The sequence below is a fragment of the Betta splendens genome, chromosome 11 (assembly GCF_900634795.4).
Source record: "Betta splendens chromosome 11, fBetSpl5.4, whole genome shotgun sequence".
Taxonomy (NCBI): domain Eukaryota; kingdom Metazoa; phylum Chordata; class Actinopteri; order Anabantiformes; family Osphronemidae; genus Betta; species Betta splendens.
In genome coordinates, this window is record NC_040891.2 from 5,241,904 (window position 1) to 5,268,910 (window position 27,007).

At 48.0% G+C, this 27,007-nt stretch overlaps 1 protein-coding gene across 3 annotated transcripts; it reads right to left on the bottom strand.

Annotated features, from left to right (window-relative positions):
- Positions 1 to 1,270: 1,270 nt before the first annotated feature.
- Positions 1,271 to 25,849, bottom strand: LOC129604854 (uncharacterized). 3 transcript variants are annotated; one of them, XM_055512966.1, is made up of 4 exons: positions 20,964 to 25,849; positions 20,510 to 20,746; positions 14,234 to 14,296; positions 1,271 to 2,901 (listed from the first exon to the last, which is right to left on the bottom strand). In XM_055512966.1, the coding sequence occupies exon 1, from the start codon at positions 24,295 to 24,297 to the stop codon at positions 22,882 to 22,884; it is 1,416 nt and encodes a 471-aa protein (XP_055368941.1). In that variant the 5' UTR covers positions 24,298 to 25,849; the 3' UTR covers positions 1,271 to 2,901; positions 14,234 to 14,296; positions 20,510 to 20,746; positions 20,964 to 22,881. The 3 variants fall into 3 exon arrangements, with proteins under 3 accessions (XP_055368941.1, XP_055368942.1, XP_055368940.1); XM_055512967.1 differs by adding an exon at positions 19,956 to 20,126 and having other exon boundaries at positions 20,510 to 25,849; XM_055512965.1 differs by having other exon boundaries at positions 20,510 to 25,849.
- Positions 25,850 to 27,007: the final 1,158 nt, after the last annotated feature.

Consider the following 27,007-nt stretch of genomic DNA (forward strand, 5'->3'; position numbering starts at 1 on the left):
AAACAGCAGCAGCAGCCCAAATGCCTCTGAGCAGTCATCCTGCCACATTATCACATGGCAAACAACGCAGCTGCTATAGGACTCGGAGCTAAACATTCCTGGAATCACGGGCCGATGCTGGAGAACACGAGCGACACTGGGATGAATGCGAGGAATGAGCTCTCGCAAAGCTCTCGCTTTGATTTTCAATCGTACTATTTCCGCATAGTTCCTAATGATAAGCTCCATGTAGGTTTATAACAACATTTTTCAGATTTCAACGTTGAAGTTTACACAATCATATTAAAGGTAATCCTGTGAACTCTGAATTCACAAGTCATTATGGATTTATGCTAAGCTAAATGCTAAACACAGCTGTCACAGCGGTGCAACGCTGACCAGCAGCTGCGTGAGCTGCCGCAGCCGAATATCTGTTAGAAACAATAACAATGCTCTTAAATCCTGTCAGTCCAAATCCTCGCAAATCCCGCGGTGCGTCGCGTTTACAGCCAAGGAGCTTATATCCAGGGTTAGTTGCGTTCATCAGTTCAAATCCATTTGGAGGGCGCCTCGGAAAAATGTAAGCACCATGTGTTTCGCTGCTAAAAAGCGACAGCATGTGTAATGCATTAACAGGGATAAACCATATGCTAATGCTACTCTGGGTGCAAAATCAGACGGTTGTGACTCTGGTGACGCAGGACTGATGCATCTTCGACAGTTTTAGGCACTTGTTGATATTAGTTTTTATATTAGAGAGAAATTGTTTGCAACTTAGTGTGACAAACTAAAACCAATCTCAATTGTTATTATTGACCTTTGACCTCTTAATATGGTTAATCTTGCTTCTCCTTTACGTCAGACTTGGTAATGTCTTTTTTTCTGGTGACTTAAGTGATTATAATACAGTGTTCTGCTCATTTAAAGCCAAAGGTGAGGCTAAGACATTTAGGACATCTCACTCTATCCTTGTATGGACACTCTCACAGACAGCAATTAGCACAGTAAATACAGACCACACGGCCAATTAGAGCGCCGCTGTTAAGCCTCCCCTGTATGTAAATCAGGCCGGGAATGTGCAGAAAAGCACTCGAGTGCTGCAGGAGCCGGCAGAACGTGTTGCACGCGGAATTGAAAGGACGAACGCAGATGTAATTAGCAGGAGGCAGGAGAGGCCACGAGGAAAATACGCGCGAGTTCAGGAGGAGGCGGTGAGATTAGGGAAGAAGAAGCAAGGCGAAGGACAAGAGCGCGAGGGGGTGGAAACAGAGCGAAAGAAGAAGAAGAAGGGAGAGAGAGAGAGAGAGGGAGCGGGCGAGAGTCAAGGATGAGGCCAAATGCATCGGCACATGAATGTTTCAGAAACATAGTGACACAGCCTTCTAGTCGTACTAGCACGGCTTCCTGTGTATTTATAGGGCATGCACAGTGTTGTTAGCAGGAGGGGGGTGGGGGCACATGCAGGTGCAGACTCACGGCATTCATTTTGATTGTGTGTGTGGGGTGTGTGTGTGTGTGTGTGTGTGTGTGTCTCAGCTGAGTCTTCATGCTCTGCGTTGTGTGAGGTGTCACACCACCGCACGCGTCCAGGTCGAAGCCTCGCATTCACGCGTTCACGCGTTCACCCAAACTCTGCGTCCTCCGTGTCGTCTCACGGCTCCGCGAGGCCGCTCCCACTCGTGGCCGGGCCCGTGACGCTCGCCGTGCCATTAGCTGATGCGTTCAGCCCTTCATCACATCTACTCATGCTCCGTAATCTCAGCATGTCGCACTCAGCTGCTTGACTGGAGCCGTGGCTTAGCAGACTGATGTGAGGTAATGGGATGGATCTGATGCTGGCAAATCCAGTCACATCAATGCTATTTGCATGTTTTAATTTTCTATCAGTGTGTCCATCCTATTTGATCATTTCATCACTGACTTCACATTTGAACCTCGACCTTGGCTCCATTTTGGAGACTTTCAACATACATGTTGTTGAGGATACTCTGACCCATTAATCCCCTGTTTACATCTGGTCTCCACCACCTCCCCTGCCTCCCCTCCAGCCCTCATCCGTGCTGCGTATTGACCGTCTGTACAGTCTGTCAGCAGAATGAATGCGCAGGTCACTGTCAGGGTCACTTTCTCCGCATCCTCTCCTCTCCTCCCACCGCCTCGTGCCTACGATCCCCACGGCCCCATCGCCTTTTCCCCGCTTCTCTGATTATGTGCTGGTAATGAGAGGTCTAGACACGCTTGATCGGGATTAAGGCTCGGGAAGGCGGGCGTGGACGAGGGAGGTCAAGCAGGGAGAGGCGGATCTAGCGCGAACACATAGACCCCCGTGGGTCCGCGATGGGCGCCAGAGACCCAGACGGAGCCTTTGAGGGGAGCGGTCACAGAGAGGGAGAGGATTCGGGAGGCAGAGGGAATAATCAGAGTCCTACTTTCTGCAGCCTCGCTGGAGTGGAGCACCGTTAGTCATTTTCTTCTGAGTGGAAGGAAAATCTGTGCTTTGGCAAATCACTGCATGCTAGAAGTGAATCATGCCCGTTTGAGTCCTGTGTGGTGTCATACGCTGATAAAACTATTAATTTGGCCTGTAGTCAACCTTTAATTATACTTTCCTGATGAGGTGGGTAGGTGCTGAACCGTATCATGTGTCTTTCATTTACAAACTGTTTGAACTCGTGACATTTTAACCCCTTCCTCTCTATTTATTGACTCTCCTCAGGTGCAGATGCCTGTGACTGTGTGTGTGTGTGTTGACATAGGTGGCTTTCCCTCTGGTGGGAATCTCGCCATACAAAAGACAACATGTAGCCGACGTCCTCCTCACGGGCCCAGAATTCCCAGGTGGATCCGATTTGTGGGCGCTGAAGATGCAGGAGAGGACGAGGGTCCCGACACCGGGAACGGTCGGGCCGTGACAGGATCCCTCTGTAAATACACACGGACAGACTGAGAAAATAGCTTGGAGCAGGAGGATAATTCCGAATGTGACCTTCATCAGCTTGTTTTTGGAACCATGATGGTCCAGAGAGAGCGTCTGAGCCGTGTATCTTCCCGAGTGACCTTGAACGAAACAGTGAGGATCCAGCCATTTTTGGAAATGTTACCACCCACTGAAACTCGTGTTGGAAACAGAGAAAGAGGTGAAGGTTCACTTAGGTTAACTTTTAATGTTTCACCCGACACGCACACATGAATTTATTTTATTACATATGCGATAAATCCATTATTCGGACAGTTCCATTTCCGCCCTAGTCCTATTTCCATTTTAGTATAACTGGTGTGAGCTATGAATAATGTCCACTTCTCCAAGCGGTGCCGTCGCAAAATGTGTGTCTTTTCCCAGTTTCTTCCTCTGGCACCTGGACCATGTCAACGGCCAGAATGATCAGGCTGAGCCCAGCTAAATCACTAATGCAAACATGCAGGAGGGAAAAATTCCATTATAGCTCAAATTGTACGTCGGGCGCCTCCCACTTTCTTGTATTAGCTACAGTACGAAGATGATGATGCACATCCTGATAATAAGTCAAATTAATGAATACTTTTTGCAGTGGAAAACCAGGGCTGATGTGTAAATGGATGTGTTGGCTCACAAACGCACACACACACCTCAGATTTACACCTCATCCCCTATTCACAGCGCTCTCTCTCTCTCTCTCTCTCTCTTTACGCTACGCACATGCACAGGGACTCTGGGACACTGAGAGAATGATAACAGAGACACGTTAATGTGCGCTAATGATGTCGTTATCTCCCAATGAGTGCAAATGAAGCGAGAGATTAACACGGATGCGACTGGGAATGAGGTGTGGCCCTCCGCACGTGTGTGTGTGTGTGTGTGTGTGTGTGTGTGTGTGTGTGTGTGTGTGTGTGTGTGTGTGTGTGTGTGTGTGTGTGTCTGTCGGATGGAGTGGGTCACTACAGCCACTGTGTGGAAATCAGAACAGCCTAGCTGCGTATGCGCGGGGTGCTCCTTGGCGACCTCCCACTTCCTCTTGACCTTTGACCCCCTCCTCCGCCGGCCGTGCATCCCACAGGAAGCCCCACTGACCTTCCAGAGAGCGACGCAGCGCGCGCACATGTACATCCGTTGTCCACGGAAACGGAAATCGTCCGGGTCACGCGACCCGCTTGTGATTTAGCAGCCAGCCTGCTCGCTCTTCGCCGCTGCGCCCCATACGACCACACGCTTTCACGAGCTTGCATCATGAACGCCCACACGCGCGTGGGCCTGCGCGCTCACTCCTCTTCGGATAAAAGCGCTCTCTCGACACTTAAAGGAACAGGCTTTCGGGAAACCGGTCCACGCGTATCTGGACCCGTGACACCAACCGCACGCCCTTCCTGTTGGTCCTGCGTGGTCGGACAGCCCATGACCCAGTTGTCAGGTAGCTTCTGCTGACAGGCCACTGCATGGCGGGACGGGCCCACAGGCCCCCTGCTGTTAAGCTGTCACAGCCCCATCGTGGCTCCATCACAGTGGAACGCGCAGGTTCCCGCTCATTGCCAGGTGCACCGTGATGATAATTCACATTACGCAACCGATCCGCCGCTGAACACAACGCGGAGAGAACATGTCACTTTGTGCGTCTCCCGCGTGACGCGCGTGATGCTATTTCAGTCGAACCCGGCGTCTGCTCACAACCTTAGTCGTGTATGTTTTTTTTTCCTCTTCGAGTCAGTTTTAACCCCAGTTAAAGAGCGATGGCGACCGCCTGCACCTGCGCCGTGCGTAAATGGCTTTAACCTCAGTTTAGTGGTTGTATTTGAATAACAAAAGGACTCAGAGGCGCTTACTGCAACAAGGTGTGCCCATAAATCGCAACACGGACACTCATGTTAAATACGGACGTCTGGAACATGTTACTTTAAAAACGATCTGCTGTAAAACCTTCATCGCGGAGCAGAGACCCTCAGGTTCAGCGTCCGTGCAGACGGCGGGAGGGGACGGTTCCTCTTTTCCACACGAGGTGAACGTCGCTGGCCGCTCGTTCACGAGGGAGCGCTTAAATCACGGTACAATGGACGGACGCGTTCAATTGAAACCGTTCCAAAAATAAATGCTCAGTACATCAGCTGTTACCATTTAACAGTTCAGTTGACTAGTAGAAGGGGGGGGGGCTGCGTTTCTTCACTGGTGAGGCAGCAGAGTGTAAATCAGGCTCCGTCATTTCCCCCACTACTCTCAGGGAAGGGAGCTGCCAGAGCTGTCGCTTCTCCTTGATGTCTGTATTTTCTCCCACCCTCTCCCGCCATTCTGCTTGATGAATTTCCAGTCTGTCAGAGCCCCTCCGTCTCCGCTCACTTTCACCGTTGGCCTCTCCTCTCGGCTCCATCATTTATGGCCCGCGCCGCGTACAGGCTTCGGGGTGGTGGTGGGGGTGTAGGGGTGTGTGTGTGTGTGTGTGTGTGTGTGTGTGGTGGGGGGGGGGGGGGGGGGGGGGGGGGGGGGGGGGGGGGGGGGGGGGGGGGGGGCTGGGGGGTGGCTCGGTCCTGCGTTCGGTTCGCACGTTTTCCAGCCATCTGAAATATTCATGTATGTGTGCCTGCGTCTCAGTGTGAGAGCGACTTCACGTGTGTGCGGCGTTTTTTTTTTTTTCTTCTTCTTCTACCATGTGATGCATAAAGCCGTCGTTTGCTCCGGCTCCCAAAATAAGACTCGACGCATCAATTACCCATGAACTGCTCTGCACACGCTCACACGGCCCACCGAGGAGAAGGAATTAGCAGAATGTGCCGGTCTCCTCCTCGCTGCAACGCCGCTCAGCTACAAATGCCCACTTCTTTCATCCTTAAAATCAAAATGTAAAAAAAAAAAAAGGAATGTAATAAGTTGAAACGTGCAGCTGCTGGATGAGATGTATGAGAGGGGCTTTTTTGGCAAGGAAACGCGTGCTGTTGATTCAATCAGGGCTTCTTGCATCTGAGCACAATAGCATCCACCGCTGTGTGTGTGTAGGAAACACGGGCACAGTGATGTCTAATACTCGTGTCTCCATGAGCCAACATTCCTTTTCAGAGCTGCTCTCCTCCTCTGTCGCTGCACCACCTCTTCATCCTCCAGTTTACCAACCGACCAGCTGACCCCCCCCCCCCCCCTCGACCCCCCCCCATCCTTTGGATTTTTATTCCTCTCTAACAAATTGGCATGCACGCCCCCCCAATTTTCCATCCCTCGTTCCTCTCGACCTCCCACTCCTCTATTGCACTTCTAATCCCCCCTCTCCCATGCATTCCCATCCCATCCCTTCCCTTATCCCCCCCCCCCCGACGACCGCGGAGCCGACCGGAGGCAGCAGCCGATACATGTATAGCCCGTTGCTATGTGGGCACCATGACAACCGTCATGAATTCGACATGGCACTCACGTATCCAGGCGGATGTGAGCCTGTGTGGATGCAGCGCTTCGAATGGCGCTCACGTATCTAAGAAATGAAACTCTCAGCGGGGTTCGGTGTACATTCAGACAGCTCTTCCTTTTTTTTATTGACTGTGTGAAATGTGTGTGTATGTGTGTCTGTGTGTCTGTTTCCATGCATGTCTGCACACTCATGTATCATAGGATGAGAGTGAAATGTCAGCTGCTTTTACTGTTTCACAGACACCAATACACGAAGAGACTCACTTACATGCACTGACATAAAAATAACACAAATGCTTTAAAAAACAACACTTATTTATCACACCCATTAAATCAAAGATTAGAACCCTAATGAACAATGTCAATCTATTTCTCATTCCATCATAAAGCAATGATGAACAAGATGAGATGAAACTCTAAGAGGAGCTAGTAGCTAATAGGATAGAATGTATCTTGAATTGACCCTTTCTCAAATGTTTTACTAAATCAGGACCCATTAACACATGCATTTATAACAAACAGACACTCCAGATTTCGAGCTCCAAACGTCTGACACTGTTTGAATAGAATCTGGGTTTGATCGACTCGGCCATTTTTGCAACTGTAAAACAGACACGTCAAAATCCCGTGCGCCTCCTGACTCCTTCCACTCGCTGGCAACGCAACAGCTGACTGTGGAGAGCGGCATGGAGCATCTCTGCCATCGTCATCGGCGTTTTTCACATTGGTTTGCCTGTGCGTAGCGTGGGAGTCGTTATCGTTTGGAGCGTTTTTTTTTTTAAACTCCTACATTCCCATTGTTACAACCGATCTCTGGAGTGCAACTGAGTTTACAGATCTTCTCCACTCGCTCCTGCTCCTGCAGCTGCTTTGCCGTAACTCTTACGCGGGATTAGGGTGAGAGGCTGCGGTTTTTACAGGAACGGTGAGACAGTGAGACAAAGTGTTGCTCCGTTTCAACGCTGACCTGTGTCCCTGTTGTGGAAGAAACATCTCTGCGAACCCACAAAAGAATAAAAAGCTGGATTTCTGAAAAGGGGACATTTGAGGTTGCTTTCTGACCATCAAGCATTAAAGACAGAAATGTGGAGGGCCTCCATTCTATTAGCATTCCATCAATAACTTACTGCAACTTTTCACAGTTTTATGTATTTATATATATATATATATATATATATATATAGATATATATATATATATATATATATATATATATATATATATATATATATATATATATATATATATATATATACATCATAGAAATCTCAGCAAAACCTGCCATGTGTATTCATGTCCTCTAGACAAGCTGCCCTGCACGATAATACAGGCATTACTGCATTGTGGTGGTTTTCTAACGATGATACAGAGCGATTCATATGATTTGCCTGTATTACACAGCAGATCCGACCAGACAAGATCGAGGAGACTTAGAATAGTGAGCAGCAGGATAACGAAGTTTAAAAAATAAGCATGAAGATGAATTCCGCGCTGTGTTCGTGTTGTTTACAAACCTGCCCTTATCTTTAAATGATGGCTTTTCGTGCTGCCTCTCAGTTGTCAGATGTGACAGTGCTATTTGTAGTATATCACCACAAGTGTTAATGCCGTAACGCTCACCCTGAAATGTTATTGTCAAGAACAGGGGCCTCGTCTAAAACCCATTGCGGACATGAGGATGGAGGATGCTAGACTGGAACCAGAGACCAGCACATCCAGAAAGACCAGGTCCATGGAGGCCGGACCCAACCAGTATAGACCAGTAAGTCCCCATAGAGCGAGGCAGGCCGTGTGACGCCGGTGCTGCTCTGCTGTAATCTGTCAGTCAGGGCCCAGCTCCGTGTGCCGGCCTCTAACCAGCAATAGGTCCGGCAGGGATCACCACACGAGCTCATACGCGCCGAGCAATGTTTGCATCAACACGCCGCATATTGGTACATGACTGTTTTCACAGGCCCCGTCGAAATCATACACAAACACCCACCTACACAAATTCACACACGGCTTTGCAACGCGGGCGGCCCAGAGGAACGGACTTTTAAGGCTGGAGCGCTGGGCTCTAAATAGATGCATCTCTCTCCTCAGCGTTTTTACGTAAGTTGTCAAGAAACGGCACGTTGATCTGCACCGAAAGACTGATAAAACAACACGACAGCTTGATTTTATCCAGGATAAGCCCGACTAGTGAATGTGACGCGCGACACGTTTGTGACCAGAGGACATACTTATTCCGAGTCTGTAAGTTCTGGATATGCATTCATGGGAGGAATAAATAAGAGAAAAGGAGATGAATATCTCATTTTTTTCATCACAATATGTCAAAAATGTGTGTGTGCATTACTTTTTCTTTAACATACCAGCATTTCCTTCCGTTCCAATCACACACACACACACACACACACACACACACACACACACACACACACACACACACACACACACACACACACACACAGATAGCGATAGGACTATCTTGATCTTCAAACTTCAAACAAGTCTATGAGCTCCCAAGGACGCCGCCACTCTCCTCACCTCCCAGACTTCCTTCACGTGCACGCTCACGCGCGCACGCTTGACAGTAGAATGCCTTTGGGTTCGCTTTGTCATTATCGAGTGACAAATGACCTTGCGAGCGGCTGCTACGTTAAAGTGGAATGTGTTTTTCAAAGCCGGAGGGAAGAGACTCCGCGAGTGTAAGTCAAGGCTGAGGAAATTCAGACAAGGTAGAGAGAGAGAGAGAGTGTGAAAGAGAGAGAGAGAGAGAGAGAGAGATCAATTTGCAAGACTCTAAGCTGCAGCAAACTCTATTTGTCCAATAAAATTCACTAACAAATCCTCCAAGTTGAGTTTAAAGAAGGAGACATGAATTTCTAGCTGATCTCCCCATCTTCCCAGGCCTCGTCCGTCCTGTGGAATGTTCAGGGTGTGCTGCGTTTACGTCCAACTGGCCGGGGTCCACAAACCTCACAGAGAAACACAACTTTGTGTTGTTTTGGGCGCATTGCGAGGATGGAATGTATGGAATTAGCTAAAGAGGCAAACAAAAGAGAGGGGGGGGCAAAGAGAGGTGAAATGTTATTTTATGAATGGAGGAGAACAAAAGCCAGTCATGGAGCTGGGTGGGTTGATTAAATGAGGTTAAATGAAGTTAATTAAATAAAAGCGCATGGGTTGCGTGCAGGGAGTCGAGGAATGCGGGTTTAAGACCTGCCCTCGTGCATGATGCACAGCGAGTGATGGGACCCGTGTCTGTATGAACGCTGTGTGGCACATCCCACCACTTACTGTATGATCCTCTTTACTTGTTTGTGGCCCTCTCTGCCTGACCGGTGCCACAGCCCAGAAAGCGCCCATTGTTTCACATTTCCACTCAGCAGCTTTGGGAGAGCACGCCGAGCGTTAGAGCGAGGATCAGGGATCAGCGCGCAGGAGGATTGGCACCTCCAGCGCTGCCAAATGCAGGATAAACACCCCTAAGATTTCTAGATTTCTTGAAAGTTGCCATCCCAGCTGAATTTTTCTAGGTCGCGCTGGAGGCTCCAAGGGAAAACAACCTGCACCGACACCGAGCCTGATTAGTTCGGTCTCCATTGGAGAAGTTGTTGGATAAGTTTCATCAGCGCCGGCCTTTGTCCCTCATTTGATCTGAAGTTGTCACCTGTTTTGTCTGCGCTTTGCTTTTACTCTTAAGGTTGTTGCAGAGGCTTTACTGTAGCACGGCGAGGGCCCGAAGGCCAGATTCCACCAGTGGGTCACAAGGAAGAAGCTTCAAAACAAACAGCGAAAGGAGAAACCTCCTTGTTTTCATTTTCCACATACTTACTGGGTTTTATTACTATACATGGTGTAGCAGCTAAGTAGGTTCCTGACACTGCGGTAGCATGTGTCAGCTAAACATTGATTACATTAGGGGAGACACGTCCCTAAACCAGAAGAACAAACAGGCTTCTTTTTCGCTTTTGACTAATGTGTACATTTCACCGACAGATAATTAGACCAACCTTGTTTCACTTTTTGAAAGTTTCCCGCTGAGTCATTAAAATGAGATTTGCTCCAGGGAAAATTATGACAGAATACTAAAACTTTATTTTTATTTTTGGTACATTTGCCCATAGTGACACTAATTTGCAGAGAGGCAAACAGGAAACATCGGGAGGGAGCGCGGGGAGGTGTGACACGCAAAAGCCCCCAACGTGGTAATTATGTGGCACTGAGCTGTTGTGGAGCACATGCTACTGGAATTTCAAATCGAATGTTGTCCACCCAGTAGCAGCGCACTGGATGTACTGGTACACAAATGAAACTAATGCATGCAGGTTATTTGTGATGTGTGTAGAAGCTGTGTGCACACTATAGTGTTAAGGACAGTATATGACCCATACAATAATAATAATAATTATGCGTGTCTGGATAAATGTGATAAATTGTGATTTCTAGAGCGGGATCCAAGGGTAATGTGGAGGAAGCAGGCAGAGAAACAATGGAAGAACCCTGTGGCAACACATAGCCAGAGGTCCCACCAACCATCTGTGAGAGGAAAGACGCCTCAGGAGTGTGTGTCCTCTAGCGTTTCACTCATTTCTCGCCTTCTCAGGGCTACAGACCATTAGAGAGATGTTTTAGGTACGATAACCATTAAGATGAAGAAGAAGGAGGATCGAGCCTCCATATGATATGATGCCGTGCCAGCCGCACACAGGAGAAAGGAGAGCATTAAAGGGCACGGCTGGCTGTGAGTAAATGTCACCGCTATCAGACACACTCTGCAATTACAGCATTAACAGCCATTCAGCATAGCTGACAGGCACGGAAGAGCAGCATCTGAGTGTCTTCAGTCACCATCTAACTGTGATCCCATTTCAATGCGGGTCACAGCTGCACAAAACACACATCTGCTCCCGACTGCAAAGATATTTGATTTTCGACGAGCAAAAAGCTGAAATTGTGTTGTTTTCCCTCTACCCACGACTTCCTCCGGAGCCTGTGCAGAAAAACAAAAAAAGAAAAGCTTAGGGAGATGGTATGAAAACAAACAAAAACAGTGTCTGTCCAGTGGTTCCTGCTGCCAAAACCTGCAGCCACAGCGCTACCGCACAAGCACAGCCAGGGGAGACGGGGTGTGACACACCAGTGGGTTTGGTTTTTTATAGCAGCCACTGGTCGCTCCTGATGAAACTGACAACAGCTGGGAAAAAATGCTAAGAATTCACCTCAAATACCGAAAGGAAACTAAAACCACCTGGTGTGACGTCGCATAAAAACACATTCCTTCAGCTCAAAGTCACAGGTTTTAAACTTTAAATGTATAAAACCCATAACACTAGATCTTAAAGCCAAACGTTTTAATCAATGAATCTACTGAATATCGCTCTACAAACATGCAGCTGTCGTACTCTAAATATGCAGCGTCATTGAAATTCAATATTTACAGATAAAAAACAGGAAGTTTAGCTTTCTAAAGGGCCTTTAGCTTTCTAGTTTATTCCTGCAATATGTCTTGGTTTTCTAATGTAATAGAACACTCTAAGGACCTACAATGGAATTTCATCAAAGGACAAATCAACTTAACATGTGCTGGTCACCTAACTCGCTAACTCACCGAGCTAACAAACAAAATGGATGCTAAGGCCGAGGCAGACAAAGACAGTCTGATACTTGAAAGCTAAGCTCACAAGCACAAAGTAACTTAATGCAGAAAGTCACTGCACATGCAGAAGCAAAGTGACTTACAAACAAAACAAATTTGAAATTTACAGGGGAAACCAAAGTACAAACCGACCAACAGACAATGAACCAACCGACGTTGAGTGTGTGAGAAGTGAGTCCTTCTGTTCTAGATATGCGGCAGGTGTAACTGATTGACATGATTAGAAGAAACATGAACAGGAAGTGACGTCGCACAAGACAAACATCTGAAGCCTCCAAAGGTCAAAGGTCAATCTCTCCCAGCGGCAGCTCTCCCAAGTCGATCCACAGCTTATGGCTTTAACCAGATTTTCAGCCGCAGGAACTCAATGTGTTAAGGTAATGAGCGCTCGCTGCCATAAGGTGTGAATGACACTGTTTATATGTTGTTTAAGAAGCAGTCCTGACAAGCATGTGGCTGGAAGTCAGCAGTCTGCTTGTTTGTGCGAAGAAACCACAGGACCAAATGTGCTTGCGTCCACCGGCCTAGGAAAACGAAGCAACGGGGACAAAGTGCAGGTTTCTGCGGGCTCGTCCACTGAACGAGCGCGCGACAGAACCTGCCCTCGCTCCAAACACGCCCTCGCTGCGCTCCGTTCTCTGCACACGGGGAAATTCTCCCAACTCCACAAAACCCGACGCGTTTGAGCCTGATGAAGGCTGTGATTTGAGCGCCAGCATCGGTGTCCTGCTGTTTGGGCAGCTTCAATTCATAAAAATGTCACAGAAGGTAAAAAAAAATTACTTTCATGCAGTAGACGCTGAAATAACGCTGTCAGAAACACAGAGTAGAGGTCTTAGAGGAGAAAAATGACAGCTACTCAAGATGCCAATAACGTGTCATTAAGTAACACTTAGTGTGACAGGAGTGGAAATGGAAGACACTGAGAAGCTAAAGCATGATTGTAGTAGTACAGGACAGTCAAATTTAGCATTAGGCCATTTTAATGATTTTATTTCCATGCCATTAACACTTTACCTTCACTGAACGAGGACAAAGACTGTAAATAAGTTGTGTCTTTCACTGACTTCATCATCAACAAAGGTCTAAATTCATGTTCTTCTTTCAGTCAAGCAGAAGAGGCTCGGATGCACTCGACCGAGCAGAGCTGCTGCCCAAATGTCCTTGTTTTCCCCGCTGAGCTCCTCGGCTCGACGCGGCGAGTCGAGCGGCGTGATAGACACGCACGCGCGCACACACGCGCACACACACGCACACACACGCACCGCTCTTATTCAAATCATACATTAATCAGCTGAATTCAATGGCTAGGTAAAAGGCAGAGTGGCGGCGCTGAGAGCTCTTGGAGGGCTTCACTGCCACAACGGCGGGCGCAAAGTGGGTCACTGGGAAGGCGAGCATGGCTATGGAAACCCCTCTGTCTCCATGGCAACGGTGCTGTTGACACAGCTATTACTTCCTCATCTGGGCAAATACACATGATAAGTAAGCAGCGCGTCCTATTGTACACAGGGCGGATAATAAAATACTCTGGGAGCGTGGCTAATTCACTGCACGGGGCCCCGCCGGCTTCTTCCCCCTCACCCTGCTCCATTCTGCTGAGGACACGTCTGTGATGTGAGACAAAACATAGGAGGCCATCGGACGACACCGGTGACATCAGGGTTAACTGGGACTGGGAAACGTATTTAAGAAGCAGTCTGTATGGGAGGATGAGAACTGTGTGTTCAGTGGGCTTGAAATGGAATGAGCGGCTTCCATGCGTTTGTGTAAGTCATGGCCTTTCACACCACAGACCACAGTCCTTGGTTTTTTGACTATATGTGACTTTAAAGGTATTGGGATGAATTACAGGGATTCGTGTTTCTGTTACTATGTGCCAAACTGTTTGTGAAGCGCAGAGGCCTCTGGAAAGATCGACTCCCAGCATGCCTATCATTTAATTGATCTCCACCAGGCTGTGGTCTCAGACGCATGCATAAACACACACTTGTATGCAAGTAGGCGCCCGAGAGCAGACGCATGTACGACCATACACGCTCGGGATTAAAATCTAATTTTTTGCCTTCATTAGTACTAGAAGGGTGTGAGAAAGAGACGTGTCACACAGTTGTGTCCATCCCCTGATCTGTGAACCCCAGGCAAGACTGGGATTGTGTGTGTGTGTGTGTGTGTGTGTGTGTGTGTGTGTGTGTGTGTGTGTGTGTGTGTGTGTGTGTGTGTGTGTGTGTGATTTGCCGGTCACTGACCACAGAAGAGGACGAATCTGGCTGGACTCGATTGAAACAGGCAGATAATTCCAGGGCTTCCCACTGAGATTAGAGGAGAGAGAGAGAGGGAGAGAGAGAGAGAGAGAGAGAGGGAGGGAGGGGGAGGGAGAGAGAGAGAGAGAGAGAGGGAGGGAGAGAGATGGTAAAGGTTAGAGCGGATGAGATGCAGCCAAATGAACTGGCAATAGCCTGTCTGTCTCTGTGGTTGTTAACAGGAGAGACGGACAAAGTATGTCATAGGAGGGAGGAGGATGAGTGAAGAGCATCATTATCCAGGTAGTTCCTGTAAGTGTGATGATAATTTCCAGAGACAAGCATCAGCGGTAGTTCACAGCTGTAGATACTCTTCAGTTAATTTAGAACAGCTTATAACTTCATCATAGGGGTCAGGATACTGTGCGAATACCCAACCTTCCAGGTTTTAATGTGGAGAGGTAGCGATGAGTATTTTGTGCCTGGCTGCGTTTATCTGGTGAAGGCCAGTGGTGGTGAAAAGGAGCCTGAAAGTAAAGGAGCAGGAAGTGGAAATGTGCATATTTGCACGTGTGCATTTTTACACTAGGGCACGAATGAAGACACATTGCATCTAAGTGCTGGAGAAATTTAGCGGCAGCTGTTTTGATGCTGACAGCTGAAGTCTACAGATCTGATGGAGCACGTGGCTCACGGCAATGTCACACTGAACATAAAAGCTCTGTCTCCTTTCAGAAAATGGAAACTGGAAAATTCTACTAATACAATGAAAAGAAAACCTTAGTGTAGCTCCTGTTCAGTCATGTCATGTTTTTGTGGGTTGTCCTGCTTTTACTCAGACTTCCCCATCTCCTCTCCTTATCCACAATGTGAAAAATTCATGCATCTTCCCAGCAAAGAGCCGGGAATGATTAAACATTCAGATTCCGACTCTGAAAATGGAGGACGGAGTCATTTCTAGTTCCTGTGTGTGTGTGTGTGTGTGTGTGTGTGTGTGTGTGTGTGTGTGTGTGTGTGTGTGTGTGTGTGTGTGTGTGTGTGTGTGTGTGTGTGTGTGTGTGTGTGTGTGTGTGAGGATTGAAGAAAGCAAGGCCAACAGCAAGTAAACCAGGGAGACAGAGAGGGAGTGGAAGGCCGACGGGGAGGAGGGATGGAACAGCAGGTGACGTGAAAACATGTAGTGTGTCACGTGTGGAAATGGTTGGATTTCTACAAAGAATCCAGAGCATCCATTGATTTCTACCTTTGATAAACTACAACCTCTACAGCCTCTCGTAATGTGTGGTGACCTATGAAGCCCAAAGCCACTAAAAAAGCTCCACCCTCATTTCAGAACAAACAGCAGAGGGGAGACCTTTGATTTATTTACTTTAAATTTAGTTTATGGTCTGAGTCACGACACGTCTTTATCAGAAACCAGGGAGTGAATCTCAAGCTGGTTTGGGTGGTAATATAAAATTTATTAGTTAATAAAAGTCAGAATAGTTCCACAACCATGTCATTATTATAATTATAGCTTATGATGAAAATGAATGTGATGGACAGACCAGTAATGTCCCAGTTGGCGTCCTACCCCAGTCTGACAGACAGACTGGTGGCAGAGGAAAGCAAACGCAGACAGAGCTCATGCATTGTGTTGTGTGCGTTGTGGGATGTTGTGGGATTTGACTTGACATGAAAGAATTGGGTAATCTATTAGCAGGCGGCTGCTGTTTATCTGAACTGTATTAAAACCCTGACGTCACACAGGCAGCACAGTCTCAGATTACTGGGAGATAAGATCAGCCCTCACACAGGTGTAAGACAGGGGACGGACGCACATTCACACACACTCACACACACCCTCCGATCTGAAAATGGGAGTGAACTTTTGGTGTAATGTGTTTTATCTTCCCTTTGGAGTAAGTAAAGCTAAAGTCTAAAGTTTCTCGTCACCTTCTGTTTTTCTGCCTGTCAGGATTGAATATGCTTAAAAAAGCAACAGTTTGACACTTGAAGCTGGCACTGATTCATCAAATAACGGTAAACAGGAGCTGAGAGGCCAGTGCAGGAATTAGCTTAATCAGTGTTTATGTTTAAATGAACCAAATGATATATTTTTTAAATTTCATACACTAGACTCAGAGTAAACACAGCTGCTCCCTGATCATAAAGTAATTAACATGCAGTGGTTAATAAGTGATAAAGTGCAATGCTTTGAACATGTCACCAACCAACAACATCCCGATAAACCAACCCTGTCCTACATGTACAATATAGCCAGTGATGGGCCTCCGGCTCCCTGTGGCCGCCGCTGATAGAGTAGTGACCAGCGGCTTAAAGCGGGGGAGAATCGACTACTGTGGTGCAGAAACAGGGCTGCATTGTTTGCTTCTAAATGTAACAATAGGACCTCTGTCAGAAGGGATCATCTGTCTTCTTGGCTAGTTGGCCCGCTAATAGGGCTTCTTATGCTCCGTGAATGGGGCTGGAGCCAGGTCAGGAACGAACGAACACACAAACAGACAAACAAGCAGGCCGGCGTGGGCTTGTGTGGAGTAGGAGTGTGTGTGTGTGTGTGTGTGTGTGTGTGTGTGTGTGTGTGTGTGTGTGTGTGTGTGTGTGTGTGTGTCACCGGTGAATAGGTTTAAATCCCTGAAAAGTGTGTGAGCTCCCGTGGATGTGCAGCGATGTAGCAACACACACCAGGGACTGCAACTTTGGCTGTCGCTCCCCTCACCCTTGACCGGCCCACATGTACAGTCTGTTGATAAGGTGAGACAGAACGATGCAGGGAGGGAATAAAAGAGAGGGAGCCAAAGCGATGTAGCCCACGCCCAACATTTTCCAGGTCAGCCCAAACGCTCCGGGCTAAACTCGCCGTTCTGCTACTGTTTTTCTATTCTGTTTTGCCTCTCTCTCTCTCTCTCTCTCTCTCTCTCTCTCTCTCTCTCTCTCTCTCTCTCTCTCTCTCTCTCTCTTTTTCTCTCTCTCTCTCTCTCTCTCTCTCTCTCTCTCTCTCTCTGTCTCTCTCTCTCTCTCTCACCCAGGGGCAAAGTCGAGCTGCAACAGGATTCAGCCGTTCCCACGGAGACCAGAGAGACGGTGCTGCCATGGCAACGGGGCATCGCTTGCTCAAGCGGAGAGCTACTCCATCTCTCCTCGTCTCGTAGTCTACTTCTTTCCTCATCGCCATTTCACCTCTCACCCGTTCCTCTGTTGTTGTTGTTGTGTTTTTTTAAATATACGACACGTCCTCCTTTGATCACCTTCTTTTTCCTGCTTTCTACTTCCACACCCGCATCTCTGCGCTTGGCCTCGTTCCTACATTGCATTCTCCACGCTGAAAAACGTGCAGCGTCGCTGCCTGTCTAAGCGCCATAATTACTGTAAGCAGCCAGACTCCTGCACCTCTCGCAGAAGAGACCCGACAGTCACTTCACACGCCTCACCTCACGCTTTCAGCGAGTGGCTGAAAAGAGGAAAACATTAGGATTGAATCACCAGCTCAATTACACTCACAATTATTTCACGAATGCAAAGCAAAGGTGGCAGCAAAGGTTGGAGACGTTCTCTGTAAATAAGTCCTGGTTTGAATTGTGCGTAAATGGTATAGCATCCGTCTCCACATGAGAATGACTGAGATAAAGTCATGATATATTCATACTCAAGGAAAGAAATCTCCTACAAAAATCAACGAGGTGTCTTCCATCAATCACATTTTAAAATTACGAAAGAGAAGGTATTTAAGAAAATGCCACAGATTATTACTTGGAGCTTCTACTGTTTAGAACACTCTCATTACCATCAAGGAACTATTGAGAGTTGTCTCTTTCTCCATCATCCATCATAAGTTATTAACAGACTGGATAAAAGCAGGAGTTGCGCATGTGGAATCATGTCGCCGCGGTTGAATCTGACACTTGATTTAAGGTCGCCGAGAGGAAGTTCGGGTGGAAATGCGCGTGGCAGTGTGCGTCTCAACTTATAGATTATTTATATGGCTGTCAGGGCCTCTCAGCATCACGGGGAGGCAGGGCTGTGGGTGGAGGGCGAGGATGTGGGTGTGGGAGCTTCAGCACGGAGAAAAACAAACAAAAAAACAAAAAAAAACCCCAAAAAGCAGGGAGTTTGAAGTCATCCTCGGGAGCCACGTCTTTACCTCGGCTCCCAGTAAACACCGCCTGTAGCCTGTTATTCAGTGATATGTGTACTGACAAGCCCTGTAGATGTGACATGTGGTCTTCTCGCACGCTCACACACACGCTCAGGTGTCGCTGAAAAGGGCGACATCCTCGCTGTCAGCTCCCATCCGTCAGCCCCGCGGCCTTCCGCTTCCTCCAGCGCTCACGCGTCCTATAGCTGATACGGCGTGGGGGTCTCTGGGGTGGCTTTATTCTCCGCACAGAGCGGCGTTCGCTGTCGCTGACCTCCACATACATCACTAATGGACTGCATGGATTTTTACGCCACGTAGTGTAGCGGCATCAACAGCCGAGCCCTGTTGCAGCTATTAACGGAACATAGTGTCACGTTTATAGATTTGCTTGAAAGCAGCGGTTTCCTTTCACTTCAGCCAGTGGCGGCGCACCCATCACCCAGATACGCTGGAGTCCTTGTCCCAGGGTCCAAACATCAGTGTGAAGGGTTACCTAGAAGAGGGTCCAGTAGCCTACAGTCCACTCAGTATGCACAGATTTGACCCCACCGTCATTGATCCTCTGCTCCGCAGCATATTCATTCCCGCAGCCTCTTGCTCATCAGCACAGATTTTACCTAAATAGTGGCAAATTCAGGCAACTCTAATATTACAAAAGAAATCTCTGCATTGTCATCATTGCACAATCGAATTAAATTTTCTCCCAGAGGACGGATTGAATATTTAATGACGTTTCCTCTGAGCTAAGTGTGTGAGTGTGCAGACACACGTATCAATCCTGCTGCCGTGTGATGAACACATATTTAAAGAACGCAAAAGAGCCATGTTGGTTTAAGTGTTGAGTGTGAGAGGCTGGTTGAACGATGGAACATTCCTGTCAATTGGGCACATTTAAAATGTGGCACATACTTCATAACAGCTATAAAGAGCTATCTAAGCTATTAACAGGTGTGTCAATAATTCTCTGACGAAGAGAGAGAAGACATGTTGGAGCTGCAGTATGTTCATCACTAACATGCTAAATAAATTCCTCCTACAAGTGCGTCATACTCATAACACAAGTGTGTTCACAGGCTTAGAGAGCACCACTACTAACACACACACACACACACACACACACACACACCACACACACACACACACACACACACACACACACACACACACACACACACACACACACACACACACGCACGCATTTACATACAAATCCATATCGATAAGAGCGCAAATGCCAGAACACGTGCACCAGCCCCCTGCAGGCGTCTAAATAAAAATCCGCCAACCATACCGGATGTGCATCATCGGTTGTCATGGCCACTGAGGAATATTCTTAAGGGTTGCCAAGGCAACAGCTTGGGAAACTCTTCGCCAGCTTGTCATTCGTGTGGAGGGGGGAAAAAAACTGGATGTCGGCGCTTTTATTATTATATACATTCAGTGTGTGGTGAAGTGAGTGAATGACAGTAATCCAGTGGAGTGCAGGAGAGTGGAAGTGTGAACGGACAGAGTCGTAAATAAGAAGGAATAATAATTACGAGCGCGCCTTGTTTACTTGGTATTTGTTGAGGGAAGGGCACGCGTACGTACGGAAGGTGGGAGGCTCTCTCTCGCAGCGACTCGCATCAAACCGGCTGCCACTCAACGCGGCGTAGACGGGATGAAGGCAGGAGCAAGTGGGACCCAGTTGCCATGGCGACGACGCATCGAGCTTTCCGTCAAAGCGCTTCTCTCCTGGGTGCCGTCAACGCGCGATCCCACCTGCATAATAACCGCATTTACGAGGGAACAAACGTCCGAAGCGGCTGCAGTCGAACGTTAACGTGAAGCTGAGGTCCGGTTACTTCAAATGAACGATGAAATTATCACTGCGATCTGTTGTCTCACACAAAAGGCAAAATGTCCCATCATCTCAACTGCACTCACTGCTCTTTCCTCCCCACTTTCTGCTTTCCCCGTTCGCTCTCTTTCTTCTGCCCTATATTCCTACTCTAATCTGGTCTAGTTGGACTTCTTGTCTGACTCCAGTAATCTTGTCAGGACAGATGGCCCTCACACACTCACACACGCTCACACACACAAACACTGATGCACACTTGCTGCACATTTGCTCTTTCCATGACCCACATTGGCCTGAAACTCACTTTGCGTCACGTTTGGCACCGTCGGATAGTTCAGGTACGTCACATCCCATTTCCCTCCCGGCGCAACAAAGAGGCGCTGTCCCACCGTTCAACAGGTCGGCAGAGCAGCTGATCGATGTGCAGGAACATCTGTTAGATACAGCGTCAGTGAGGAAATCAGGCCTTGTGAGAGCAATATTGGCGGTTTCTCAGTCGTAGTTCTGGATTTGGCCGAAGGTTTTGTCCATCGCTCAGAGCCTGTGGTGAAAAAAGGGAACATGTGAAAGGAGGAAGTCATACACTGGGCAATGGTAAATATCTAAACAACATCTCTGTTGGTATGAAATCCAAAACATGTTGGATTTAGTTTGGTTTCAGTGGCACGTGTTTGACTTTTAAGACTCAGATAGCTCTTCCTTCGTCAACACTTTTTCATAAGAAGTCATCTTTTAAATGCTTCTGCTCAGATACATACAGTACGCGTGGCCTCCAGCCTCCGGGTCTCTTGTAGATGACATCATCCAACTTCAAGTCTCCTGAAAGCTGCATAACACAGACAACTCAAAGTGTGTTAAACAAAACAATTGTTTTTCTTATTAATGGCCAAAAATGCACTTCAACTAAAAAAGTCAGTCCACCATAAGAGCATCATTATCTGTTCCAACCCACTCGACCATCTCCTCACTACTCCAGGTCTGACTCCTTCCAACCTTGAGGGAGGGGTTTGGATCAGAGCCGAGATGAAAGCAAGGTGGAGCATGATAGAAAGGGGGGGGATGAGAAGGGGAAAACGCAGATGAAAGAGCAGTGCCAGAGGGCAGAGATGGCCTTTACCGTGAACCGTGATGGATCAGGAAGCCAGGACTTCAGCGCTAAGATGAACAGGTCAGACATAAGCGATGAAAGACGAGGCAGGTTTCCAGCGTCAGGGACCCGGAGCGGCCGAAACCGTCCTCTGGCAGCAACTCTGTTCAAAAATATGGAGCAGCTGAAAATAATTAGCTGATGTAGTATTTGGTCACGAGTGAGCGAGATGTCAGCTCGAAGCGAACGTGAGCCCGGTTTGTTGCTGTAGTGATGCTCTTTTAATTAGCACCTTGCCAATGTTTACCACCTCTAATGAAGGTGAGAATGATTTATGCAATAGCCAGAGAGTGTCAGACTGCAGAGAAATCTGACTGGGCTGCCAGCGCTGATGAAACTTCATTTGTCAGCTCTTCAGCAGAATCTCTGACGAGCCTCGCAGACAAGGCCAGAAAAAAATATTTATGGAGACAAAATATGAAATCCCACACGGGTTTGGACAAAATGACTGGTGCAACACGTGGACGGGATCAGCAATGAATTACACCACAGTTTTTTAAAAGGCCCCTATGATGCAAAATCTTAATAAGAATAATAATGACTAAAAGCCACAACAAGCTCCACTGAGTCAACGCCTCATTATTTCATAGCAATCAGAATGTGAGAGTGGAATACGAGAAAAGTCCCTCTCTGTCCCTCTGTGCCCACCGTCAGCAACATATGGCTCATGTGTTTCTATTTCCAGCACCTACGAGCTCAACATTCACCCACGCAGGTGTTTTCACGTGACCTGGTTAGAACCATTCTCAAGACTTACTGTAGGTAGCTGCACTGAAAGTCATCTGTGACTTCTACCAATGGCTTCTTCTATGTAAAGGGAAGTAGTTGATAATATAGAAGTATTTGTGTTTACAGTTTTTGTCAGTCGCTTTAGTACAATTCTCAGATCAGAGTTGAAGTTTGCAAATAGGTGTGTGCATTTCTCAAAACAATTTGTACAAACAGCAAAGCACTGTGGATTTCTCGCAAAAGCCTGTAACTTGCTCAAAATCTTTAGTTCATCTCTCAAAACTAAGTTTTTATGCCATTGAACGTGTCAGTGGCGTCAGAATATCATGTCATTGTCTACGAACAAAACAGTCAAATTACTTAGTCATGTTGTCAATATAACTGTGTACTTTGGAGGGACGTTTTGATGTAAACTATAGCTACAGTTTGGATGACAATTACTGTAAAATGTAAGTTACACTTTTTTTTACACCAAGAGACTGAACAATGGCAGCCAGGAGGGTCATTTGTTTATGTGGCTGGTGATCAAAAACTTTCCATCCTGATGCCTGATGATGTTGGAGTGATGAAAACTCACATTGTCCTAAACTATCCCATACTTTGACAGGTGATCTCCACTCTGACCCCCTCTCTTCTTCAGGGATGAGATCTCTGTAGAGAGTTTCTAGAAAGGTGATAAGATGCTCTGTGTTGTATGGACCAATTATGGGAATATATGTAAGCACACCATTGTCAGACATAGAACATTGTGTTGTGCTCCAGCCATATACACACTCTATTCTCACCCTCCGCGGGTGGTCTCATCCACTTTCCAAGCTCGGGTCCTCTACCAGAGGCCAGGGAGCTTGAGGGTTCTGCGCAGTATCCTTGCTGTTCCTAGCGCTGCACTTTTCTGGACTGAGATGTCGGATGTTTTTCCAGGGATCTGTTGTAGCCACTCCTCCAGTTTGGGGGTCACAGCCCCCAGTGCTCCGATCAACACAGGCACCACCCTTCACCTTCCAAGCCTTCTCCAGTTTTTCTCTGAGCCCTTGGTATTTCTCTAGTTTCTCATGTTCCTTTTTCCTGATGTTGCCATTGCTTGGTATTGCCACATCCACCACTACGGCTTTGCTCTGCTCTTTATCCACCACCACAATGTCTGGTTGGTTCGCCATTACCATTCTGTCAGTCTGGATCTGGAAGTCCCACAGGATCTTGGCTCGCTCGTTGTCTACCACCTTGGGAGGTGTTTCCCACTTTGACCTTGGGGTTTCCAGTCCATACTCCGCGCAGATGTTCCTGTATACTATGCCAGCCAATTGGTTATGGCGTTCCATGTATGCTTTCCCTGCCAGCATCTTACACCCTGCAGTTATGTGCTGGACCGTCTCAGGGGCCTCTTTGCACAGTCTACACCTTGGGTCTTGTCTGGTGTGGTAGATCTGGGCCTCTATGGCTCTGGTGCTCAGGGCCTGCTCCTGTGCGGCCAGGATGAGTGCCTCTGTGCTGTCCTTCAGCCCAGCCCTTTCAAGCCATTGGTAGGATTTGTTGAGATCAGCCACTTCAGTTATGTTCCGGTGGTACATCCCGTGTAAGGGCTTGTCCTCCCATGATGGTCCCTCTTCCAGCATCTCATCCTCTGTTCTCCACTGCCTGAGACATTCACTCAGCACGTCATCTGTCGGGGCCTTCTCCTTGATGTACTTATGGATCTTGCATGTTTCATCCCGGATAGTGGCTCTCACGCTCACTAGTCCTCGGCCTCCTTCCTTGAGGCTAGCGTACAGTCTCAGGGTGCTGGATTTGGGGTGGAACCCTCCATTCATGGTGAGGAGCTTTCGTGTCTTAACATCTGTGGTCTGTATCTCTTCCTTTGGCCACCTTATTATTCCCGCAGGGTATCTGATCACTGGCAGGGCGTAGCTGTTTATTGCCTGGGATTTGTTCTTGCCATTGAGCTGGCTTCTTAGGACTTGCCTTACTCGTTGGAGGTATTTGTCTCGCTCACTCTTGGCGTACAGCTGGATGTCATCCATGTAGAGGAGGTGACTTATGGTGGCCCCGTTCCGGAGTCGGTATCCATAGCCAGTCTTGTTTATTATTTGGCTAAGGGGGTTCAGACCTATGCAGAACAGCAGTGGGGACAGTGCATCTCCTTGGTATATGCCACATTTGATGGATACTTGGGCAAATGGCTTCCCATTGGCTTCCAGGGTGGTTTTCCAAAACCTCATCAAGTTTGCAATGAAAGCCCTTAGAGTTCTGTTGATGTTGTACAGCTCCAAGCATGCATTGATCTATGTGTGTGGCATTGAATCATAGGCTTTCTTGTAGTCGATCCAGGCTGTGCACAGGTTGGTGTGTCGCACTCTGCAGTCTTGGGCGACTGTTCTGTCTACCAGGAGCTGGTGTTTGGCTCCTCTGGTATCCTTACCAATGCCCTTCTGTGCTTTGCTCATGTATTGACTCATGTGCCCACTTATCTTAGCTGCGATGATGCCTGACATGAGCTTCCATGTTGTGGAGAGACAGGTTATTGGCCGGTAGTTGGATGGGACTGTACCCTTTGAGGGACCCTTCATTATCAGGATCGTTCGCCCTTTGGTTAGCCATTCAGGGTGAGTCCCATCCCTTAGCAGCTGGTTCATTTGTGCTGCCAGGCGCTCATGGATTGCAGTGAGCTTCTTTAGCCAGTAGGGCAGTCAGGGCCAGGTGCTGTCCAGTTTTTCATACCTGAGACTCTTTGTTGGATGTCTGCCACTGTGATAGTCACTGGAATCTGTTCAGGGAGGTTGCTGTGATCTTCCCTCAGATCCACCAGCCACTGTGCATCGTTGTTGTGTGATGCCTCCCTCTCCCATATCCCTTTCCAGTACTGTTCAGTTTCCAGCCTTGGTGGGTCTGCTCTGCTGTTATTAACCTGCCATTGAGAGTACACTTTCGCAGGTTGTGTTGCGAACAGCCGGTTTATTCGTCTGGCTTCGTTGTCTCTGGTGTACCTCTTTAGGCGGCTGGCCAAGGCTTGTAGCCTTTGCTTGGCAGTTTTGAGTGCTTCAGGTACGGGCATCTGGCTGTACCTCTTGGGCATCGGTCTTTTCATTGCACCTCTCTGGGCCTCTGTCATTTGGCTCACTTCCCTCCGAGCTGCCTTGATTTTTGCCTCCAACCTTCGTTTCCATGGTGGGTATTGTTTCTCATGGCTCCCATGGTTGCTCTTATAGCCAAGCACCTCTAGGATCACTGATTTTGAAGCATATATCAGCTCATTGGTTTCTGTGATTGTTGTGGTAGGGATCGCTCTCAATGCTGCATTCACATCTTCCATGAGACTTTCTGATGGTACTTCACTTAGCCGTTGTAGTGGGGTTCGGGGTTGCCTGTTCAATCTCGCCATGATCTTATCTTTCAGGTCAGTCGCTGCCTCGCTCAGCGTATCTGTGCTTATTGGGGCTTCGTACCCAATTTCCGGTTGGGGAGATGGTGAAACCTCCCCTCTGACCTGGCGTCCTGGCTCCCCCTTGCCGTAGCATTTGTGTTGTATCTCGTCAATCTCAAGTTGTGATAGCAGTTGCCGTTTGTGGATGTTGGAACACTGAGCTACTAGTTGCTTCGCCGTCAGCCTTGAATGTGGACTTCTCCGTTCCCATTCACCGCACATTCTTTGCATGTAGCCCCTCTGACTAGGGTTACTTGAGTAGTAGCATTCCAACAGAGCCTTGTTCTCGCATCTCAGCCATTTCTTTCTTGTTCCAGTAGCCCACTTCTCGCCAAGGTGCTCTGGTTCCCCAGCACCTGACGCAGACCTTGTTAGACCTTGTTATATATATATATACACACACTCTATTCTCACCCTCCGCGGGTGGTCTCATCCCCTTTCCAAGCTCGGGTCCTCTACCAGAGGCCAGGGAGCTTGAGGGTTCTGCGCAGTATCCTTGCTGTTCCTAGGACTGCACTTTTCTGGACTGAGATTTCGGATGTTTTTCCAGGGATCTGTCGTAGCCACTCCTCCAGTTTGGGGGTCACAGCCCCTAGTGCTCCGATCACCACAGGCACCACTGTGGCCTTCACCTTCCAAGCCTTCTCCAGTTCTTCTCTGAGCCCTTGGTATTTCTCTAGTTTCTCATGTTCCTTTTTCCTGATGTTGCCATCGCTTGGTATTGCCACATCCACCACTACGGCTTTCCTCTGCTCTTTATCCACCACCACAATGTCTGGTTGGTTCGCCATTACCATTCTGTCAGTCTGGATCTAGAAGTCCCACAGGATCTTGGCTCGCTCGTTCTCTACCACCTTGGGAGGTGTTTCCCACTTTAACCTTGGGGTTTCCAGTCCATACTCCGCGCAGATGTTCCTGTATACTATGCCAGACACTTGGTTATGGCGTTCCATGTATGCTTTGCCTGACAGCATCTTACACCCTGCAGTTATGTGCTGGACCGTCTCTGGGGCCTCTTTGCACAGTCTACACCTTGGGTCTTGTCTGGTGTGGTAGATCTGGGCCTCTATGGCTCTGGTGCTCAGGGCCTGCTCCTGTGCGGCCAGGATGAGTGCCTCTGTGCTGTCCTTCAGCCCAGCCCTTTCAAGCCATTGGTAGGATTTGTTGAGATCAGCCACTTCAGTTATGTTCCGGTGGTACATCCTGTGCAAGGGCTTGTCCTCCCATGATGGTCCCTCTTCCAGCATCTCATCCTCTGTTCTCCACTGCCTGAGACATTCACTCAGCACGTCATCTGTCGGGCCTTATCCTTGATGTACTTATGGATCTTGGATGTTTCATCCTGGATAGTGGCTCTCACGCTCACTAGTCCTCGGCCTCCTTCCTTGCGGCTAGCGTACAGTCTCAGGGTGCTGGATTTGGGGTGGAACCCTCCATGCATGGTGAGGAGCTTTCGTGTCTTAACATCTGTGGTCTGTATCTCTTCCTTTGGCCACCTTATTATTCCC

Excerpts from the sequence above, each read along its gene's own strand:
- LOC129604854 (XM_055512966.1), bottom strand. The coding sequence starts at position 24,297 with ATGAGGTTTTGGAAAACCACCCTGGAAGCCAATGGGAAGCCATTTGCC.